This window comes from Besnoitia besnoiti, chromosome XII, assembly GCF_002563875.1.
Source record: "Besnoitia besnoiti strain Bb-Ger1 chromosome XII, whole genome shotgun sequence".
Taxonomy (NCBI): domain Eukaryota; phylum Apicomplexa; class Conoidasida; order Eucoccidiorida; family Sarcocystidae; genus Besnoitia; species Besnoitia besnoiti.
Window position 1 is genome coordinate 841282 of NC_042367.1, and position 19659 is coordinate 860940.

The window sequence follows — 19659 nt, forward strand, 5'->3', positions numbered from 1 at the left end:
CTAACCCAAGTCGCAGAGAAAGGACTGAACAGAGGCCTGAACAAGGAATGGGAGCTCGTCCTCACCTCCACGCCTCTCAGGAGATCGCGAATACCTTCGGTCGCCCCGACTAGACCGGTACGACGGCCCCGTGCCCGCTCGCGCGTAAGGCCTGCCGCGAAAAACAGATTGAAGCGAACAGTCCAACAAACACGTCAGAACTAATAAGTGCCTTGAAGAAAACAGGACGACCTATGCGCGGCACTAACAAACATACGCACCGGCGCGCTCGCCATAAGAAAGCCAGGAAGATGACAGCAAACTCAAAGGTGCCCCACTGAGAAGCACGCACCCTGGCAGGAGAGACCGAAGAGAAAACGGACCCACAGAACGCGGTGTTGGCGCAGACACACACTGGCGGGCAGAGAAGAAGACCGCAGACAGCCCGCAGCAATCACGTGGAAACACGAGAGACTGGCAGAGCTGCGAGCTGAAGAAAGCCAGAGACGAAGAACAAGAGAAGGCACCTGCAGAAGAGGAACCCGACGCAGGATACTCGAAACCTCGAGAGGGCCCCAGGTCACAGCAAGTTACCTGTGATAGTCGCCGCGGCCGGGTCCAAAGTCTCCATTCTCATAACGCGCCTGGCGCCTCTGCTGGAAGCGGCGACGCTGAGGAGAAAAGACAAAACACTAGCCTAGCAAGTCCGGAAAAGCTAAAGCAACAAAAACTCGGGGGAAGGGAAGCAATGTTGAACGAACAGCCAGGGAACAGACGAAACGACGTGTGGAACCTCGGTGTGTACCCGAGACAGTAGGAACAACGTAGCGGCGACGGGAGCTCGCGAGCGACGAGTTCGAGAAGGACATCATTCGAAGGTCTCCGAAGTAGCCGCTCAAGAGGGGGGGGGGGGGGGGGGCATGAAGCAACTCTTCGCAGTCCACAAAGCCCTTGCACACACATGTGCGCATGCGCAGGTGAAGAGGTGCGAGTTTATTTTTTTCGCCGACGAACCATTTCTTCTGCAGTGCTCGGTTCGCCTTCTGCTTCCTCCAGCATCAGACGCCGCCCGAGGAACTCCGCCCCTTGGAGCTGCTTCAGAACTTTCACCATCGCCCACTCCGTCTCGAACTCTATGAATGCAAAGCCTCTGAAGACAGCACCGTGCAGAGGGAAGGGCTTGTCTACACGCGGAGGCGCCATGCTGCAAAAGGTCACCCTAATACTGGATTGAAGACAACATTTCCGGCCCCAGGAAATACGCTCGTAGGCGCCCGACGTCACGACGTCTACGCTCCATTTGCCGGAAGCATTTGGGCAGCAACTGGCAAATCGAAGACGCTCATCACATGCCCTGCGCGATGAAGGCACTGTCGATCAAAAACACCCAAAAAAGACAAAAAAACAATAAAAACGTCACCCAAGCCGACCGGATCGGCAGCCCCGATGAGTCGAAACTAATTCTAAAGCCGAAGCCACGAAGCATATCGAGACCGGGGGCGACCGAAAACACAAGATTGGAGCTCGCCTACGGAGGGTCTATCACGACGCGCCGCCCCTTGCGATGGAAGATACTCGGCACTAAACCATAGGCAGACAAAGACAGATTGAGGCGCGGCGCACGGGCGACAGAGAACGGCTGAGAAGAAAGGTTGCCCCGCAGGGGAAAGACAGGACCGCCCCACGCAGGCAAATACGCCCCAGACTACGATCCGTGGACGCGTATAGACTAGTTAGACTGCCGCCTCTGGGGAGGCGTGCGTGTGTGCGCGCTTGCCTGGGTTGTTTTGTTTTGTAGTGCAGCGGAATGTAGACGTCCTTGACGTCGCTGCACCTGCCGAAAAACTTGCGCAGGTCGTCCTGCGTCGCGCTGCGATCGACGCCTCGAGCCACGACAGAGTATCTCCGGCCTTTGCCTCCTGGACCGCCATGCCGCTCGCCACCCCGCGGTCTGCCGCGGAGCTCGTCGTTCGCAGGCTCCATGGGCGACGACGAGTTCCGCCGACCGCGGAAGTCGTCGCGCCCCTCTCGGCCTCTACGCGCATACGGCGAGTCGCTGCGTTCCGGGAACCGCCGGCGGTAGTACCCGCCGTCCGCGGGCGGTGGAGGGGAGTATCGCCCCGCGCGGTCGTCCAGGGATCCGTCCCGCCCCCGCCACTCGTCTCTTCTTCTTCGCAGAGAGGGCGATCTCTCTGGAGACAAGCCGCCGCGCCCGCCTCGATCTCGTCGCCCAAAGTACTTGCCGCCGCGGTCGCCGCGGTCGTCGCGCTCGTCGTACGACCTGGGGCGCGGCAGCGGCGGCCCGTCGGCAGAGGGTCGGAAGTCGTCTCTTCGGGCGCCGCCGTAGCGGGGGGATGGCGGAGAAAAGTCTCTCTCCCTGCGCATTTTGCCTCGGTAGCTCTGATGCCGGCCTTCGTGCTCCGGCGCGAACCTTTCGCGAGACAGCCCAGTCCTTCGAGGCGCGTGTGCAGTGAGCTCGTCGTGCGACTCTGGCTGCCTGTCGTTCACGCCCTTGAGGTCGACGCGTCGCGGAGAAGAGAGCGAGCGAGACAGAGAAGGGCGCCGGGTTCCACTCCCGTTCTCCGCAGGCGGCAGGGCTAGCTGTTTTGCGGAAAAGCCGTTAGCTTCGCGGGACTGCGAGCGAGACGGGTTCGTCCCCGAGAAGGAGGCTCATGTGAAGACGGATCCAGCGACGGCATAGAGGGAAGTGAGGGGCGCAGGCGGGCGGCAGGCGGAGCGGCGGAGACAGAGAGAAAGCGACGGGCAAGAAGCGGAGAGAAGGCAGCAGAGGCAGCCAAGCAGCACAGAGCGGCACAGACACAAAAGACCGAAGCAGCAGAGGCGCGCGGACGTCACCGACCGGGAAGCGGAGGGAGGTAAGAGAAAAGACGCAGTCAGAAAACCAAAAAGAGAACAGAAACGAGTGCAGCAATCTCGCTGTCTGTCAAGCGAAAAGCCTTGAGGAAAATGTCACCCGTTGTCGGCCGATTGAGACACACGGGCACGTGCGGGGGAGGTCACAGCGTGGTTCGAGTCACGGACTTCAGGTCCAAGGGCTATAGGCAAAATGGCCTCTGGCGGACGGCTAGCCGTTACAGTTTTCTCGGCGGGAGCCGGAAAACCTACAGGCAGCAAACGACGCTTGTCTATCTTTCCCTTCGCAGGAGCACGTCTACACAGCAGATGCGCTCCGCGTACAGACAACGCGCGCCTCACAGCCACTAGTTCCGCTGAGCACAATCCCTAAAGAGCGACACATGGACGCACGCGCTGAAGTAAAACTGAGCTATTTTTGACGAAAGAAAGACAATGCAGATGTACTCGAAGGCGCCACCAGGCGACAGTCGGCACGCCGCCCCCGTGAGTGTGCGGACGTGAACGCAGAGGCGACGAAGGCAACTGACGGACTTCAGAGACGGCCTAGCAGCAGGACACGCACGCAATCGGCCACCAGCGAGTTTGTTCTCCAAGATGCACGAACTTAAGAGACTCGAGTCAGCTGTCAAGACGTGCTTTCGACGTTTCCGGCTCCACAGGCATCCTCCTGCCCTGAGTAACTCGCAGTGCCAAGTGCGAGGACGCGGACGCGGATGCGTCAAGGAACGCCAAAGACGGGTCGAGATTCACCGCAAAGTCACGAATCTCCCCGCACATAGTTTCGTTTTTATGTCTGCTGCGTGGTGGTAAAAAACGAAGAGGGGACGGATGTCTGGAGGACGATGGCAGCCGCCACGCGGCGAAATGCGTGCCTTGGTCAGCAAGAAACGGAAAAAGTGCGCAGCAGCAGCACACCTGATGGTACTGTACGGGAGAGGAAATAGACACATCAAAAGAAGAGCAACCAAATTCCAATCCCTTTCGCGGCCATTCTCTCTCGAATCGCGCAGTATTCACAGAGAGTGCTTCAAATACCCATCTATTCTCGTCTCAAAAACCGATTTTCTCCCTCGAATGCCTCAGCCGGCTCCTCGCCCCTTACCCCCCCCTTCGCGCTGTCTGCCCTGCCTCGTCGTCTGCCGGAGTGCGCGCACAGTCACACACGCACACCCAGCCGAGTAAATTCTACAACACCGACGGTCGCGTCGGACACGGCTGCTCGCCGAAAATAATGATGCCAGCGAATCGGGTACTTCTGGGTTGACAGGTTTCGTCCATACTGTGTTTGGGCCGCTTCGTGGCTGGAAGCAGCGCCAGAACAACGCCATAGGCAGCAGCTGTTGTTGCTCTCTGGCCCTGTGCCTAGACTCAGCGGGAAGAACTTTCGACGCTCTACGCATCAAAGTAACAAGCTTCAGGCTGCTCCAGCGAGACACCTGAAAAAACGCGGCATGCCAGGTGGTGGATGGTGTATGGAATGACTGGCTTGGTGTCACGAGGGCCTGGAAGCAAGTCACACGCCGCTTGCCGTCGCTCGAGTCAAGGCATTCAGAACAAGAGAGCCTCTTCCCTCTCGGAACCCACGAGAGAATACACACACCTCACATACCTTGCACTTCCTTAGACCAGCTACAGTAATTGTGATCGTTTGAACAAGCTGCGGGCTCCACACCAGTCTTACAAGCAACGCACAGGTGCCGGTGAGTTCGGCCTGCAGCCTGCAGCCCATCTTTGGTGTCTACGCACGGTATGTTACGTTCAGCCTAGATATCGTTGATAGGGGCAGCGTCGTTGACTTAATCCATCATCGAGGTGCCGCAAACGCACTGCACGTCCCTCAAGGTGAAGCACGCGCAGCACTCGTGTCGCGGTAGCTGTGCGAACAGTCCATGCAGCTGCATACCTCCTGTCAGCTGCATTGAATACGAGGAAAGGAGGGGGGAAGTTTGCGGGCTGTGCCTTGTATGCAGGTCGACAGGCACGGTCTTCCTCCTCATCAAACCATATTATGCACACGAAACGTCGACACGGGGCCGTGCCCCTCTCCCATCGTGAATCCTGATGATACAGGTACGACGTAGTCGTTCTATACTTGGTCCGAGACGGGTACTCCCCAACGTAGAGCAATATTACGCAACACCTACCAAGCTCTCTATAGGGGGACGAGCATACCTCCATGCGGTAGTTATGAGTCATAACGCGCTAATGCAAAGAAAGGAATCTCGAATGTAGTTGCCAGTCGGTAAAGGGAAAGACACCGTCAGGTAATGCAGGTGCAGCACTCAGTACAGTTTCTGGGAGTCTGTGGGGCATTGGAGGCCTCCTCGTGCTTGCAACTGTTCCTAAACTACAAGAGTCCCTAGGCGACTTGGATGAACTGCAGCTTAGGGCCTTTTGACTGAGCTACCCGACCATGCTACCGAGGGCTTGAACAAGGTGTGTGTCAGCACCATAAACTTCCATAGCAGCCCCAGGGCAGGCGCCACATAGCAACATAGGCAGTGTTGGTGGCAGTTCTACAGAGCGGGAACATCACGGTGTGTAAATGGCGGTTAAACTTCACTTTCCCTTACGTACTCTGGGCATGCAATACCAACCAGGTAACAACTGGTTTAGTTATATATCTATTTACTATAGCCACTGCTTTCCTCGGTTACGTACTACCATGGGATGAGCACATGCAAACTATTCTTAAACACACCGCTCGTCACGTAACAAATATAAAATCGTACTGTAGATTATTTCGGCTGAACAAACATTTTTATCGATTATGCTGACTCTAGTCCTGATAAACTGCGATAGATAAAGATATTTTGGATGATTGTATATTAGCGGCTAAATGTCAATCAAACATGCGAACTTTAGGTTTTCTATGAAATCTATATGGAAGAAAAGGCTTGATAGTACTTAATCCACATGTCTCGAGGTATATATAACGCCAGCTATAGTCATTTAACTACTGCTTGGATGTCTGGTTTAGTTTTATATCTATTTACTGTAGCCACTGCTTTCCTCGATTATGTACTACCATGGGGACAGGTGAGTTTCTGGGGTGCTACAGTCGTTACTGATCTCCTTTCTCCAAAACCATATTTAGTACCTTGTTTACTCGGTGGATACTATGTATCTTACGTGACACTGAAACGATTCTTTGTACTGCACGTTATTTTACCTTTTGTAGGTTGCATTCCAATTGTATTACGTAGATCACATGGCTTCTGGTACTTTGAGATCATGCTAACGGCGAGAAGGGAAGTGTGTTTCAAAGAAAAGGAATGTTTAGCCGGGAAGTTAGCAACTAAAATAGGTAACCGATACTAGATTCACAGATGGACAAAATGAATCCTTGTACGGCTTCTACCTACTTGAGTCCTCAGTTTAAGCAGAACTAGTTTATCGGGACTAAAATCAGCATAATCCATAAAAAGGTTTGTTCAGCCACAGGAAAGTTGCAGTTCTCCACAGGTGTATCTACGTATCTCAAAGCCCCTGTGATAGTGCTCTACAACAATCTCGGTGGTATTCCCATAGCGACACTTCTTCTGTGCCGTTCCTTTCGGTTTGCACACACAGTTAACACTCCATGCAATGAATCAGACCAACTGAAGTCACATGTCGAGCAGACAGCACTACATTTGCGGCGATCATGATGTAGCCTCCACGTCTGTGCCTCATGCGTGCCACAACACAAGGCATAACAGGGTTCCGATACAGACCGTTTCGGCTGTCACAATGCTGTATGTGATATATAGAGATTCACGCCTTTCTCACTCCAGAGATCATCACACAATCACGTGCGTGGCGAGGGTTAACTCTTCTCCTGCGGAAGCGCCTGCTGCGTCGGTTGATTTCTGGGCTCCACTAACGCAGGGGATGTCAGTTGCCTCGCGATGACCTAAGGTCCACACTCCTCCTTCCCTTGCTACGGCGCGCCAGTCCTCCTGGAAAGACGCTCTTAGCCACTTGCGCGCAGCAGAGTTGAGCTCTCCGTAGCCAATCCGAGTCGTATGTCTGTGTTACAGCAGCGCCCACGGGTGCGTCCACCGCCTACATGCGGTCCACGGCGGTCCCCGAGGCTGGCGACAAAGATGAGTCGCGTGAAGTGAAGGCGAGGCTGTTTTTCCCTTCAATCTAACGAGTTGGATAGAATACGCTGAGTCGGTAGAACACACGAACCTTGGGCGTAGGCGAGACAAAGCACACGCCTTCCACGTGCTACGATTTCTCCCGCTCTGCCTGCTAGCAGCAAGGGACTTTTCGTCGCCGCTGAGGCAAATCGCTTGCTCGGCCGCCCGAGCAAGAACCCTTTCCTCGTAGACGCAGACCACACAACGGATGAACCCCGAGATCTGACTGCTTCGTCCTTGAATCAAGGAATGCAGCCCAGCGTGCTGTTCACTCGTTGTGCTCTAAGAAGCTGAGCGTATGCACGCCTCTCCGCGTGCATCGGCCTTGCCCAGTGCGACCGCTCCCTACACCCCGGGACGGAGTTGTCGGGGCTGCGTGTCTGCACTAAGATGTTCCAGTTTTCGCGTGCTTTTCGCGTTGGGCCTCCCATCGGCTCTTGACTATGAAACGCATTCCTGCGGGCGGTTCGTGAATACGAGAAGCTCGGCCTCGCTGTCCCTCGGGCGGGAGAACACCGCGCCGGGTGTGCCGAGACGGGGGCGGGGTCTCACCGAGAGTACGCATGGATTTGTGGCCAAGATGCACGCTTTCTTCACCTTCGCAGGCCACTGCACAAGGCTCTGCTGTGGCGTGCCCCCAGCATCAACCGCGGACGTATCTCTGGCTGCTGGATTCTTCCCGACCCGCACACACTGGCGCGCTTAGAGCCTATCTTCTTGCTTGCGACGAATGGACTGCCGCTTACTTGGGTATTCAGGTATTCATGCCGTATTTCGCTTCTCTCCCGCGCGCCGCGGCCTGTGACCGAGTCTGCTTCTTGCCGCGGCCGTCGCCCTCTACTATTTTGAGCCGCTGCCTCCCATTACGTACATGCACCACCCGCTGCAGCTCTGTCAAAGAGCGGGTCCCCCGTTATCTCAGAGCTGTCGGGCGCGACGACAGTGAGTCGTTCACCAGTGCTTTTGACGATTTGTCCGTTTCCCCTGTTTCTTCGGCGTGGAGGAGAGAAGGCCGTCGTTTCACTGACTTCGCTGCCTGCGCATCATCTACACAGGGAACGAGGCGAGAACCTTGGGAACTGCAGTCATCCGTCCGCTTGTGGTCGTGGCGGCGTGGACACGAGTGACGCTGCCGGGGGTCGCCATGGGGCACGGCGGCGGCTTCTCCTTTGGCGCCTGTGGGAGTCCCTTCGGCTCGCGCGATCGCAAAAACCCAGGAGCGGGAGCCAGCAGAGGCGGAAGCCCGGGGCGAGGTCTCTTTTCACGGCAGAGAAGCTGGCCGCGCCGCCGACTGGCGACACGCGCAGGCAAGCCGCACCCGGCCCACAGGCGCCGTGCTGCCCCAGAGCGGCTTCTCGGCGACGGATGAGAGCTACTAGAGCTACTCGACGGCAGCATTCCTGCCATTGCTGCATCGCGTGTGCAAAAGAAGGCACGCCAGCGTGCGCTCAACTGGCAGCTCGCAGTGATCGGAGCGTTTTTTGTCCTGGAGACGATCGTCCTCATTGCCTTCAAGCTATGGCTTACGATTGCGCCGCTGGCCAAACGCGCGACAGGCAACGAAGTAGTCGTCGAAAGAGAGACTCGTCAACAGTTTCGCGACGCTGTTGCGCGAAGACGCCTGGATCAGCCGGTGGGTGTTTGTAATTGGCGCCATCATGCCTCTCATCGTCGTGGACTTCGTGGTGAACTTGGCGCTGCCGTGGAAGCGAGACCTCCTAAGGTTCCCTGCCGTGGGTCGCCAGCCCCAGAAAATAAACTGCCCCGAAGAATCCCCCGAGCAGCTTGCGACGCTGACCGCCCCCCTCCCCGCAACGGGAGGTTGCAACGCGGCGCAGGTCTCCGTAGTCCCTGGCTTCTGCGTATCGTTAGCGACGCAACGCCCCCCGCGCTTGCCTTTTGAGCCGAAACAGGCTCACCTTGCTCGCGTGTAGAAAGGCTGCATCAGGCGCATGGGCATCAAGCACCCGTCCGGACGTCCATACCGGCGCGTGCGAAGGGCGCGGGGGAGGGGTGGGGGGGGTGGGGGGGGGGGGGGGGGGGGAGGGCACGGAAGGGGAAATGGCGTCGCAGCCTCAGCGGTGGTATCTGCGGGTTCATTGTCTCCGAACCGCATGTCCGTGATCCCCCGTCCCCCTACCTCCCGTCCCCGACCCCTAGAAAGGGGTACGAGTTCGATTGATGGAAGGCGCTCCGGCCTCGGCCAACACGCTACGTTGCGCCCACTTCTCGCGTTGAGAAGCTCTGGCGCGGCGTGAGCTACCTACCGAAGGCTGCGCTGGAGGTCGCCACTGGAAAAGATCTTGGCTATGGAGAGTGAGCCTCGCGAGAGGAGGAGGTGTGCGAGGCGGTCGATAGCTGTAGCGCGACTTCGATTCGTACCCTCTGGTATCTGCCTATCTCGGGCAGAGCTATAGATCGGAAATGCACAGCCTGGGCTCCACTTTCCGTAGATGGAGGATGCTGCATCCTCTCGAGCTCATATTAAGATATGCACCTCCGCCCCGTTGTTTTTTCACAGATTTTCATTCGCCACGTTGCTTTCCGAGTAGAAAAAGTTGTAGACTGCCAGGCGGATATCTTTTTGTCCATGTCTCGCGCGCGGCCTCGGCTTGGTGGAAGCTGAGATGCGCGTCTCTCCACAGCAGCGTTAACCCATGGGATAACTGATATCTGAAGTGTATACACCTAAAGTACTTGTATGCGGCCCTTATGTATCTGGCTCAAAACCACACGGGCGTCGCACGTTTGCTACTCGTACTATGTGACACTCTTAAAGCTCATAACGCCCCGTCACAGGTTGCATGCCTGTTGGGTTGAGGCTGCAGCAGCCTGGGCGCACACGTGTAGGCAGGCCAAATGCTCGCGGCGGTCGCTGCATGACCCCGTGGAAACCGTGGCCTCCTCCCTTAGCTGACAGCCAGCCTGAACGACACGCTGTGACACCTGCTGAATAAGCTGTGGCAAACGGGTTGCCTGCGGCTGAAATCGCGAATGAACGTGAGACACAGGGACCCAAGAAGCAAAATATAGTGACACAACGTAGCGCAGCCATCGTTTCACGGGCACGATAGGCATTTCCTGTTGGCAGGCACTCGCGCCGCGCGCCCCAACCAAGTCCACGCACACAGGCCAGTTTTGTGTCTTGCTAGTCTAAGCCGCAACTGTTGTAGTTTACAGTCGCCGTGGGACTGCATTTATTGGTGGCTGCTCCGTCGCCTGCCACCTATTTTATCGTCGAAGCCTAAGAGGGCTCCGGCATCGCTCTCCAACTTAACTCAGAGCAGTACTGTATGTAGCTCGCCTGGTAAAGGAGAGGTCACGCGGGCGGTCGCGTAGACTTCAGCCACGTTCTTATTTTGCAAAATAGATTCATTCTCGACCACATGCACGTTCTTCTGCCTCCACCGGACCGTTTAAGTGTCACGAAAGCAGAAAGTTAGTGTGTGGTGTGGTCGTCAGTACCTGGCCGCGTGTTAACGGCTCGACGACTGCACACGCATTAGCCAGATGCATTTAATCATCCTCATCGATTCCGCCATTGGCACGGAAACAAATGGCCTTGTCGCGCATAGATCTCACCCTCAATTTACTGGTGAATATGACGGCAAGGCAACGTTCCAATAGGCAACTGGAGGAGAGTGAGCTGTCCTGCATGCAAAGCCAGGATGCTTCGTAACTAGCATGCGGCTTCTCTTGATGGCGATATGCTGCTCTGACATTATTCCTCTCCTTCTGGGTCTTCATGCTTCTTTGAGGAGTTCATTCGAGGAAATCTGTTTTTTCTGCACGTTAGACCTGGCGGCTTTCAGTGAATTTCCACAGTGGCCGTTCGCACGAGGGTTCCAATTTCGCATGCACCGCTTCTTGGGTTGTTCACTTCCACAGCCCGCAGTAGGAACTGGTCGTTCACAATTATTCGGCCTGATTTTCCTGTGAGGTGTCCTCATCTTACATTCCTTCTGTCTCTGTTCCCCTTTCTTTCTGCATTTTGGCACTCCACCGCCTCCACAACCAGTATATAGACAGCTTGACTGTGTTTTCTCGCCTGGCTCTCCGTCTTTTCCTCTTATGACGAAAAGCTGAAGCAAATCTTTCACGTCGTGCTCGACAAGTTAAGGACACCCCCAGGAGAAAAGACTGAGGCGTTGCTGCCGAAGGCCGCTGCGAAGGTGTGGAAATGGTGCACGCGCCCGGAAAGTGGCGGCCGTCAGGATGACGTCAGAGCCCAAAAAGATCTCTTTTTCTTTCGGGAAAAAGCCCGCCTCTTCATCTCAGGGGATCTCTTCGTCTGCTCAGTCTTCGTCCTCTGCCTCGCGTTCTTTGTTTTCGTTTTCTCTGGGGTCTTCTCAGCGCAGCAGCGCCGGGGCGGCGCCCGCGCCCGCAGCCTCGAACGTCTTCCGCGGCGGGCCTGGATTTTTTGAGCAGAATGAGGAGGAGCCGGAGGCTGTTCAGCAAGTTCTCTCCATCAGCAAAGAGGGAGGATGGGAGACGGAGGGAGGCGCCAAAGAGAAGGCGCCCCTGGTCATCCCCTGTCTGAATCTTCTCAATAAACCTGCAGCCTCTGCTTGGACTTCGTCTCAGTCTAGCTCTGTCGACTCACGCGCGCATACGGGGCTCCTCTGGAGCGGCGCCGCGAAGGACGAGTCGAGCGTTCCATGCTCTTCAGGGGAAGCAGTCAAAGCACGCCAGACAGCAAATGGAGAGAAAAAGGTGAAAGAGCCGAACTATCTTCGTCTAGCGAAACCCGAAGAACGTGTCAAGTCGGAGCCCGTGGAAGGCGCGGATGCGTCTTCTTCCTCTCCTGCGAGTACCGAGGGCGCGTCGTCTGCGTCGCCGAAACCAGAATTCGGTCTGTCTTGTCCTACGCAGTCGCGCCAGGTCAAAACCGAACCTACACAGTCCTCGAGCGCCCCGCCGGACCCCCCGCCAGTCCCTGCCGCGTCGTCGTCCTTGTCTCTTGACGAGATGGCGGCTCAGGCGCTGATCGCCGAGGCGAAGAGCGAACTGGGGTCGCCGGCCTTCGGCACAGCTGCTCCGATCCTTCCAATTTTGTCGCGGAACGAGAAGCTAGCTGAGCTCCGGAGGCGGCACAAAGAGCGCCTCAAGCTGGCAAAAGAACGGCCTGCCTCCGCGTCGTTGGGCAGCAGTTCGTCCCGCGTGCGAGGCCGCGGCTTCGTCGCCTGCGACCTGTCCTCAGGGCTGTCTTCCGACCGCATTTCTTGGTTGAACGACGCGCGGGGGAGCGTGAAGGAGGAGCCGCGAGACGGCCGCGAGCGCCAAGACGCAGCGGTTTCGCGCGAGACGAGTGAGAAGGAGCTGCTCCAGGAGGAGTTGAATCTCCTGCCCGACGCGCCGTCGACGACGAGCTCCGCATATAGTGCGATTCCCGTGAGCGAGTTCGGCTTGGCTATGCTCCGCGGCATGGGCTACGACCCAGAAAAAGACAAGAAGCGGAAGGAGGAAGAGGCCAAAGAACAAAAGAGTGGGACAGCGCCCAAGAGAAAGCGCGCCTACAACCGCGCTGGCCTCGGCAGCGAAGAGGAAATTGAGCGACTGTGGGAGGAAAGGGAAAAAAGACTTAGAGAAGAAAACGCGCGAGACAAAAAGCGGAAAATGGACGAGATGCTAAGGCGGCGAAGAGAAGGGTAAACCTTACAAGGGAGGAAACGAATGAGTCACACAGGTATCAGCCTAGACGCGTACAAACTAGGCCCGCGGCCAGCTCATCGCTCGCTCCCTCGCAGTGACGACCTTCCTCTTCTACATTTTGCACTTCCCAGAGGTCACTTTCGTGTTGTCATTTCTCATCTGTAGCTCATAGAAATCCTGTGGCTCGACTGGATTCTGCGTGCGTGCTTTCGAACGAATCTACGTCGTATTCTCAGCCCCGTCTCCTGATTTTCCAAGCTCATCGCCTACGCGAGCGGGAAAGTGTGGCTCCCTCCACCCCAACGCTGATAACTCTTTTTCTTGTTAATTGATATTCCTGCATGTCTTCGAGAAGCGCGGATCTCTCCGCTGGTGTGAAGTCAGTCTACCGCGTTAACATTGCCTAGTACCAAGGGCTTGCTTTCTGCGGTAAACAAGGGCCTTAACCTAGTAGTCCACTCGTAGTGTATACTCTTCAGAAGACGCGGATAAGTAATCCTGTCTCAGGAGCACGAGGCTACTGATCAGACTAGCATCAGTATATAATGGTGCCAAGGCACGCCTCAGAAAGCCCGTACTTGTTTGAGCACAAACACACGCGCTGCCACTGGGGGATTGTTGCCCCGTAGGGGCTCACGGCCATCGCCACGGCAGCAAAGCGTCTGAAACGTTCCTCTATTCTGCACGTCCTTTAGTTCACTCGCATAGCTGCTTTGCCGACGAAAGCCCTACCAGCGCCTAGCTAAAATCTCACGAATTCCAGCGACTACACTTCTTTGAAGCGCCAGCCCGGCATAGCGAGCGCACTACTGGTTTAGTCTAGTTTTTTGCATCGCACAGGCGCACTCCGCCCTCCACTTCCTTGTGGCATGCCCGCACTGCACCAGTGCCTACGCCCTGCATGCCCACTCGCTACCGGCCTAGGTTCTGCGTGAAAAACTGGACTCTCATCCGCTTGCGTATGAGTGAGAGATTCACGCCAGCCACAGAAGCGGCTGGGACGCTACGGCGGCGCCGCGGGCAGAGCTCCTCATCTCTGACGCAGGCAACGACATCCTCTGGTTGAGGTCTAAAATTCTGACTCGCACTCATACTGGCTTTTTTCTTCCCTGTGTTGACCCCAAGATATTGACTCCCTGCGATTCATGTCGACTTTCTTGAGACAACACTGGCAACTCCAGGGCGCGCGCCTCAACGGCGGAGAAGCGATCCCAGTGGCTGCAGTTAGATCGAGGAGTTAGGGTTTCTGCCTTCTGTAAACCCTAAACCCTAAATGGTACGGCACACTACGTGGGTAGTGACTCGAGACCCAAAGGCGTGCGTAGGAGGCGGAGACAGCAACGAATGGGCAAGCGCGCAGTTCGCTTTCCTCCAGGGAGTGTGCGTCTGTTACTCGCCCCTCCTCAATGTCTTGGGCGTGTCCACCGGTAAAGGCAGGAAATTTTGAGTTACGGGTCTTTCGGTTTGACAGAAAAGATCGCGCAGAACGAGCCACGACGGCCTACGTCGCACGGCCGGCGGATTACACAACGACCGCCAGTGGATACACGGAAAATACACAAAACATACGATATAGAAACCCGCAAAAAGTCAAATTGTAAAGAGAAAACGATGCCAAAACCAGCAGCTGCCGCTGTCGCCTGTCTTCACAGTGAAGCTGGCTCGCGACAGCGGGCTTTCTATTCACGTCGCGCACTCATGTTCGTTTCGTGCAGAGTTCAGGACATATACGTCCACAAGTCAGCGACACGCTCATGCGCCTTGCAGAGAGAATGGCAGACATTCGTGAAGTCCTTCCGGCGGCCGAGAGCAGGCGCCTGCGGATTCTTCACGGGCGCCCCCCTTTCTAGTACATCAGTGTCATTTGCTCGTGGACCACGTAGGCGTCCAAGTCGATGGCGGTACAGTTGCTGATTGCGTAGAGAAGCCGCTGGCGAAAAATCGCTTGCGAGCTGTAGCGCGGCAGAACGAGCCTGAAGCCGCACGTGGCCGCGGTCGGCAGCCGGTTGTCGTCAATCGGCGGCTCACGTTGCTGAGGGCAAACGGAAAACACGAAACGGAGCCCAGTTTATCCCAGACGTCCTCACACTCATCCAGGATCTACACATCCATCGCTCGCAGGTTAGCTCTGGTGTCTCGCTATACAACTGATCCTGAGCACGAAGTGAGCGAACTAGATACAGGGAACTTGGCAAGTATTGACGATTTAACCATTTCCACTAGGACATTGATCACATGACTTCGAAGGCCAGCTGGGGCGCTACACCCGTGTCTAGCTCATGGAACGAAGCGCTCGACTCCAAGGATGCACAGCGTGCTCAGCCACGGCCCCGCCGTCCTCGCCCGACTGAAGGCCTACTTACGCCTTCCAGAGCTTCGTAGTCCACCACCATGCGCCAGTCGCTGCCCGCCGTCGGGAGGCGCGAGCGCCCCGAGACGAAGCGCAGGAAGCGCTGAAGCTGGTCATTCGTGAAGGTCTCCAAAATCTCAAAAAGACGGACTTTCAGCGCCTCAGAACTGCACACCGTGTGCCGGCGCAGCAAGTCCAGATCCACTATCCGCTCGCCACACACGCGGTACTCCAGGCTCCTGCGAAAAAATAAACAAGGAAGCCACCGCGAGACAGGGATTCGAAAAAAGCTGCACGAGTTGAGAAGCATCTACGATGCAGCCGTTCGGGCACGGGACGATCGTGCTGAGGGCGAGAGGGGGCAGGGGCACGACGTGAAGACGAAACCATGTAGGCAACGAATTCGAGCTTTCGAATGCAGACTAGGGTTCCCCAGAGGACACGGAACGCTGCAGGGACGCAGGGACAATTCAAGACCGATACGAGACTCTGTCCAGAAAGAGAAAGAAGGAAACAAGCAGGGCGACGCAGATGCATCCACCCAGGGAAGGGTTCACAGGACCCCCAAACCCTAAACCCTCACCCACAGGAAAGAGGGGTTTCTTCTGTGAAGTCCCCACTCTACTTGGACGCCTCGGGGGCTCGCTAGTTGCTCACCTCCAATCGAAAAGCATGCGCATGCGCCCAAGCGGCAGCACCGCGCCGATGCCTCTCAGTAGCGCCTCGAGGCTTTTTCGTCCCTCGAGGAGTCGACAGCGCTCGGAGAGGCGAATGAAGAGATCGAGGTTTTTCGGCGTCACAAAGAGCTCGCTGCCGCCCTCGATGAGCTCGAAAGGCTGCCCGGAGGATCCCTCGGTCATGAAAGTCAAATCTGAAATCGAAGACTTCATCGCCTCATCCCACAGAGAGGGCGGGACAGCCGCCAGGCGTCGCAGCGAGCGAAGCATTTCCACCGCCACGCAGTCCGAGTCCGCCAAGTCCTGCGCACAGATCCCCAGGGAAGACAGAGGGAACGAAGATGACGGAAACGTCGAGGCAGACGGACTGTGGAGGAACGCACGCGTTGGGAGACAAAGAACTCTTAATATCGGGTCTGCGTATGTCTCGCGCGAGACTCCCGCGTGACTCACAAACCTGAAAACCGATGCCCGTCAGTGCATATCGGTGGCGAATACCCGGAAACACAGCTGACCACATGCGGTCAGTGGAGGAAGCCAATTGGCACGCACGATTCTAGTAGACGCCCGGAGGCCGACACCCAGTACCAAGGAAAATCTGATTTGCCTCCACCCGGTGTGCTGTGTGCAGCGGAGTGAGTCAACCTACCTGAATCTGTAGCGGTTGTCCGACGAGTTTCTTCCAAATGAGGGGATTCAGAGAGGCGTTGAAGGCAGCGCCAATGCAGGAGCACATGGCTAGAAGGCGGCCCAGAGCTTCGTACATGGCCAGCTCCGCCCTTCGCTCTGTCTCCTTGTCGAGCTCGGGAAGCTCGTGTCGGTCCTCGCCCCTTCTGCGCCCGCCGGAGGGGCCGGACGGGCCGTCGCCCCCTCCTCGCCCAGGGTCGTCGCCGCCGCCTCCGCCTCCGCCTGGGCTCCCGCCGCTGGGTGACACCTGGCTTCGGCCTTCATCGGGCAAAGACGGCAAGAAAAACATCCCTTCTCCTCTCGACACGCCTCCTCTCTGCGGCGACGAAGGGAGGTTGAGTCGCCGGCTTTCGTCCCGCGTGGGGTCCCGACTCGCCGGTGACGCGCCGTCCCGTGCTTCCTCGCTGTGCCGCCCCTCTGCGGCCCGAGACGGATTGCTGGGTGAACTCGGCTCCGCACTGGGGGCGCCTCTCATCAGCGGGCCTCCGCCCCCGGGGTCTCCGACGCTGTGGTGTCTTCCACCTCCACGATCCCCAGCCAAGGCTTGCTCGTGAAGCGCACGCGACGAAGGCACGCCGTTCCCGTCGCCGTCAACAGGGCTACTCGTCATGAGAGGCGGAGGAGTCAAACTGCGGCCGTGCCCTCCCGCTGGGGCTTCTGGTCTTCTCGGGGCGGGTGAGAGCAGAGGGCCTGGGACAGTCCCGCTGCGCGGGGCGCCGCTCGGCTCTGCGAATCTGCCTCTTTGGCTGTCATCGCGCTCCAGAGATCCCGGTACGTGGAAGTTCGAGGGCGCGTTCTCATTGCCTCTCCGCCGATCCCGCGGCATCGGCTCCACAACCGGCTGGACCCCGCCCACGCCCGGGAGCCCAGCGGAGGCCGCTGGAGCCGAAGCACCTTCTGGGAGATCCGAAAGACCTGCGGGCCCGCGAGACGCCAGCGGATGCTGCTGAGAGGCGTAGCCGAGGTAAAGGGGCGATCCCGCCAGAGGAATGTTTGGGCCGGTGCCCCAGTCGCCTCGGCTGTCCCCCCCAGCTGGCGAGGCCGGGCGGGCGAACCGATGTGCAGGCGTCGGAAACGAGGCCCCCGCGACCGCTTGCTCGCTTCCGCCAGCAGGCCCATACGGGTTCATTCCTCCGCTCTCCGCCTGGTAGTCAACAGGCGGCCCAGAACTCGACAGAGAGCCTGCTGGACGTGCCCCGCCAGCCGGCGAGACGGGAGCCCCTTCGCCCGCGCGACCCCCGTGGCCTCGGGAGCGCTGAGGAGACAGACGAGGATTCGCCGCAGCGGCTTGCGCTGCGGCGATCGGCGAGAGGATATCCAGAGCTGAAGCCGCGTTCTGACCTCCCACCTGTTGAGCCGGCAGCGTGGGCACCGTAGACGGCTGACTGCGAATCGCCTGTGAATCCGGCATCAGCGAGGAAACCAGAGGCAGCCTTCCCTCTTGCTCTCGTGAGCTGCTGCTGCCGCGGGGGCGTGGCGCCCCTAGCGGGGAGATCTCAAGAGGATCCACGATGGAAAGGGTAAGCCGCGACGCTCGTCGGATTCTCCGGAGAGAGGTCTGCAGCGACACGTTTTCAGCGGACACCAAGAACGAACGGGGGATGAAAGAAGCGAGTCCGGCCCCTGCCCGCAGCATCGCGTCCGACAGCTGGCGGAAAGGACCTGCTGCCGCACCTTGATCTCGCTGCATGCGCGATGCGGCGACAGCGAGGAGAGGAGAAAGCGCCTCCACAAGCGATACTCCTTCGACAGACGCAGATCCCGCAGAGGATCCGCGCACATCGTACAGAGAAACATCCCGCATGCCCCAGGCAGAGGAGGCGAGGGAAAGCCGTCTATTTCCGGAGGTCTTCCCTTCCTCGAGCGCCTCCTCCTCCAAGTCTGTAGACGGGCCCTCGCTGGCGGAGAGGCGGTGCATGTCGGAGTTGGAGCCCTGCGCGTCCTCAGTCCCGATCGACCTGGAGGGCGCGAAGGAAAAGGATTCTCTCCTTCTCTCCCGTCTGCCGCTCTGCTCTACACGCCGCCTTCTTCCGACCCGCCGCCCGCGCCTTCCCTTGTCTCCGTCTTCGTCGCTTTCTGACCCGTCCTCTCGGCCTCCGTTTGGGCGCCTGCTGGCGAAGGCATCGTTGCCGTCTTCGTCGGCTTGCTCACCCTCGCTGTCGAGCGGCTCAACATCGCCCCTGAAGTACAGCTGCGGTTCTGGGCTGTAGGGGGGGTCGTCGGGGCGAAGAAGCACGGTATCCTGGTAGGGCCCCATGGCGTGGGTGGCGTTTGGGCAAGGCAGGCAAGGTGAAAAGCTTGGAAGATTTCCGTCTGCGGCGTCCGCAAGTTTCCCCATGAGCTCTCGGCCGACGCACGACAGAAACTCCTGGAAGGGCCCGCCAAAGTCCGTCGCGCCTTCTCCCTTAAAGACAACCATGAACGGCCTCTCACCCGGCCTTCCCCTGAGCTTATTCGGGTTCACGTGGGAAGCGAGCAACTGGATCGTCGCCTGGTACCACATGCTGTGGAGGAGGTTTTTCGCCGTCGCGGCAAGTCCACGGTCGAGGCGAAGGGCGGGGAGATCGTGAGAGGGGACCCCCAGCCGCTCCAAAGACCGACTCCACAGCGAGGAGATTGTCGTCGCAACCAGAAGAGGCCGCATGAACAGATATACGGACAACTGCGCAGGGAGATCCCCCGGCCCCGCCTGCAACACCATCTTCGTATGCGCGTAGAACGACGAGGATGTTAAGGGTTTGCGGGCAAACAGACTCGCTACCGAAAGGGAAAAAGTCGAGCGCGCGTCTCCTGCGTCTCGAATTCCGGGCGCCTCAGATCGCGTGGATCGGCGACGCCTCGCCCTCTGTCTCCTCCGGTGCCTGGGACTGGGGCTCCTTCGCCGATGGCCTTCGGGTCCGTCATACGTATTCAGCTGTTTGCTCCTGGAGATCCCCAGCCAGGGTAAGAAGTCGCGAGGCGGGCCCTGCAAAAACCCGACGGGATCCGCAGTCAAGAGGCCGTGGAAGTCCTGCTCCAGAGTCGGTGAGTTGAACACAGAGGCGACAAGCGGAACGGCCCGAAGCGCCGCCGTGTTGAGACGCATCAGCAGGCGGAGCCTCACAACCACCAAGCGTGTGAAGAGGCGAGCGAGGAACGAGGGGCACCGCGAGAGCGGCGAGCCATGTCGAACTGCGGCATCCATCTGAGAAAAAACACGAAAAGGAAAACACGTAATCCGCACAGAAGTGAAACGCGATGAGCAATCGACTGAATCAGGGCGCCCACGACAACCGCGTCACCCATGGAGGTGTGTTCAAGATATACAGGG

At 58.0% G+C, this 19659-nt stretch overlaps 3 protein-coding genes across 3 annotated transcripts in view; 1 reads left to right on the forward strand and 2 right to left on the reverse strand.

Moving 5' to 3' along the window:
• BESB_023170 (RNA recognition motif-containing protein) lies at positions 1 to 2364 on the reverse strand (the record flags this gene model as incomplete). Its single annotated transcript, XM_029361019.1, has 4 exons — positions 1 to 151; positions 574 to 650; positions 994 to 1129; positions 1814 to 2364. The coding sequence occupies 4 exons, from the start codon at positions 2362 to 2364 to the stop codon at positions 1 to 3; spliced, it is 915 nt and encodes a 304-aa protein (XP_029215834.1).
• Positions 2365 to 11198: 8834 nt separating this feature from the next.
• Positions 11199 to 12635, forward strand: BESB_023180 (uncharacterized protein; the record flags this gene model as incomplete). The annotated part of the gene is made up of 1 exon (XM_029361020.1): positions 11199 to 12635. One exon carries the CDS (start codon positions 11199 to 11201, stop codon positions 12633 to 12635), a length of 1437 nt encoding a protein of 478 aa, XP_029215835.1.
• A 1846-nt stretch (positions 12636 to 14481) lies between these two features.
• Positions 14482 to 19659, reverse strand: part of BESB_023190 (uncharacterized protein) — a gene marked incomplete at both ends in the record, with an annotated part of 38178 nt that continues 33000 nt past the window's right edge. The window contains 6 exons of the mRNA XM_029361021.1: positions 14482 to 14667; positions 14999 to 15224; positions 15643 to 15965; positions 16312 to 16847; positions 16911 to 18443; positions 18480 to 19533. Of these exons, the coding sequence (XP_029215836.1) occupies positions 14482 to 14667; positions 14999 to 15224; positions 15643 to 15965; positions 16312 to 16847; positions 16911 to 18443; positions 18480 to 19533 (3858 nt within the window). The remainder of the gene's footprint in view (positions 14668 to 14998; positions 15225 to 15642; positions 15966 to 16311; positions 16848 to 16910; positions 18444 to 18479; positions 19534 to 19659) is intronic.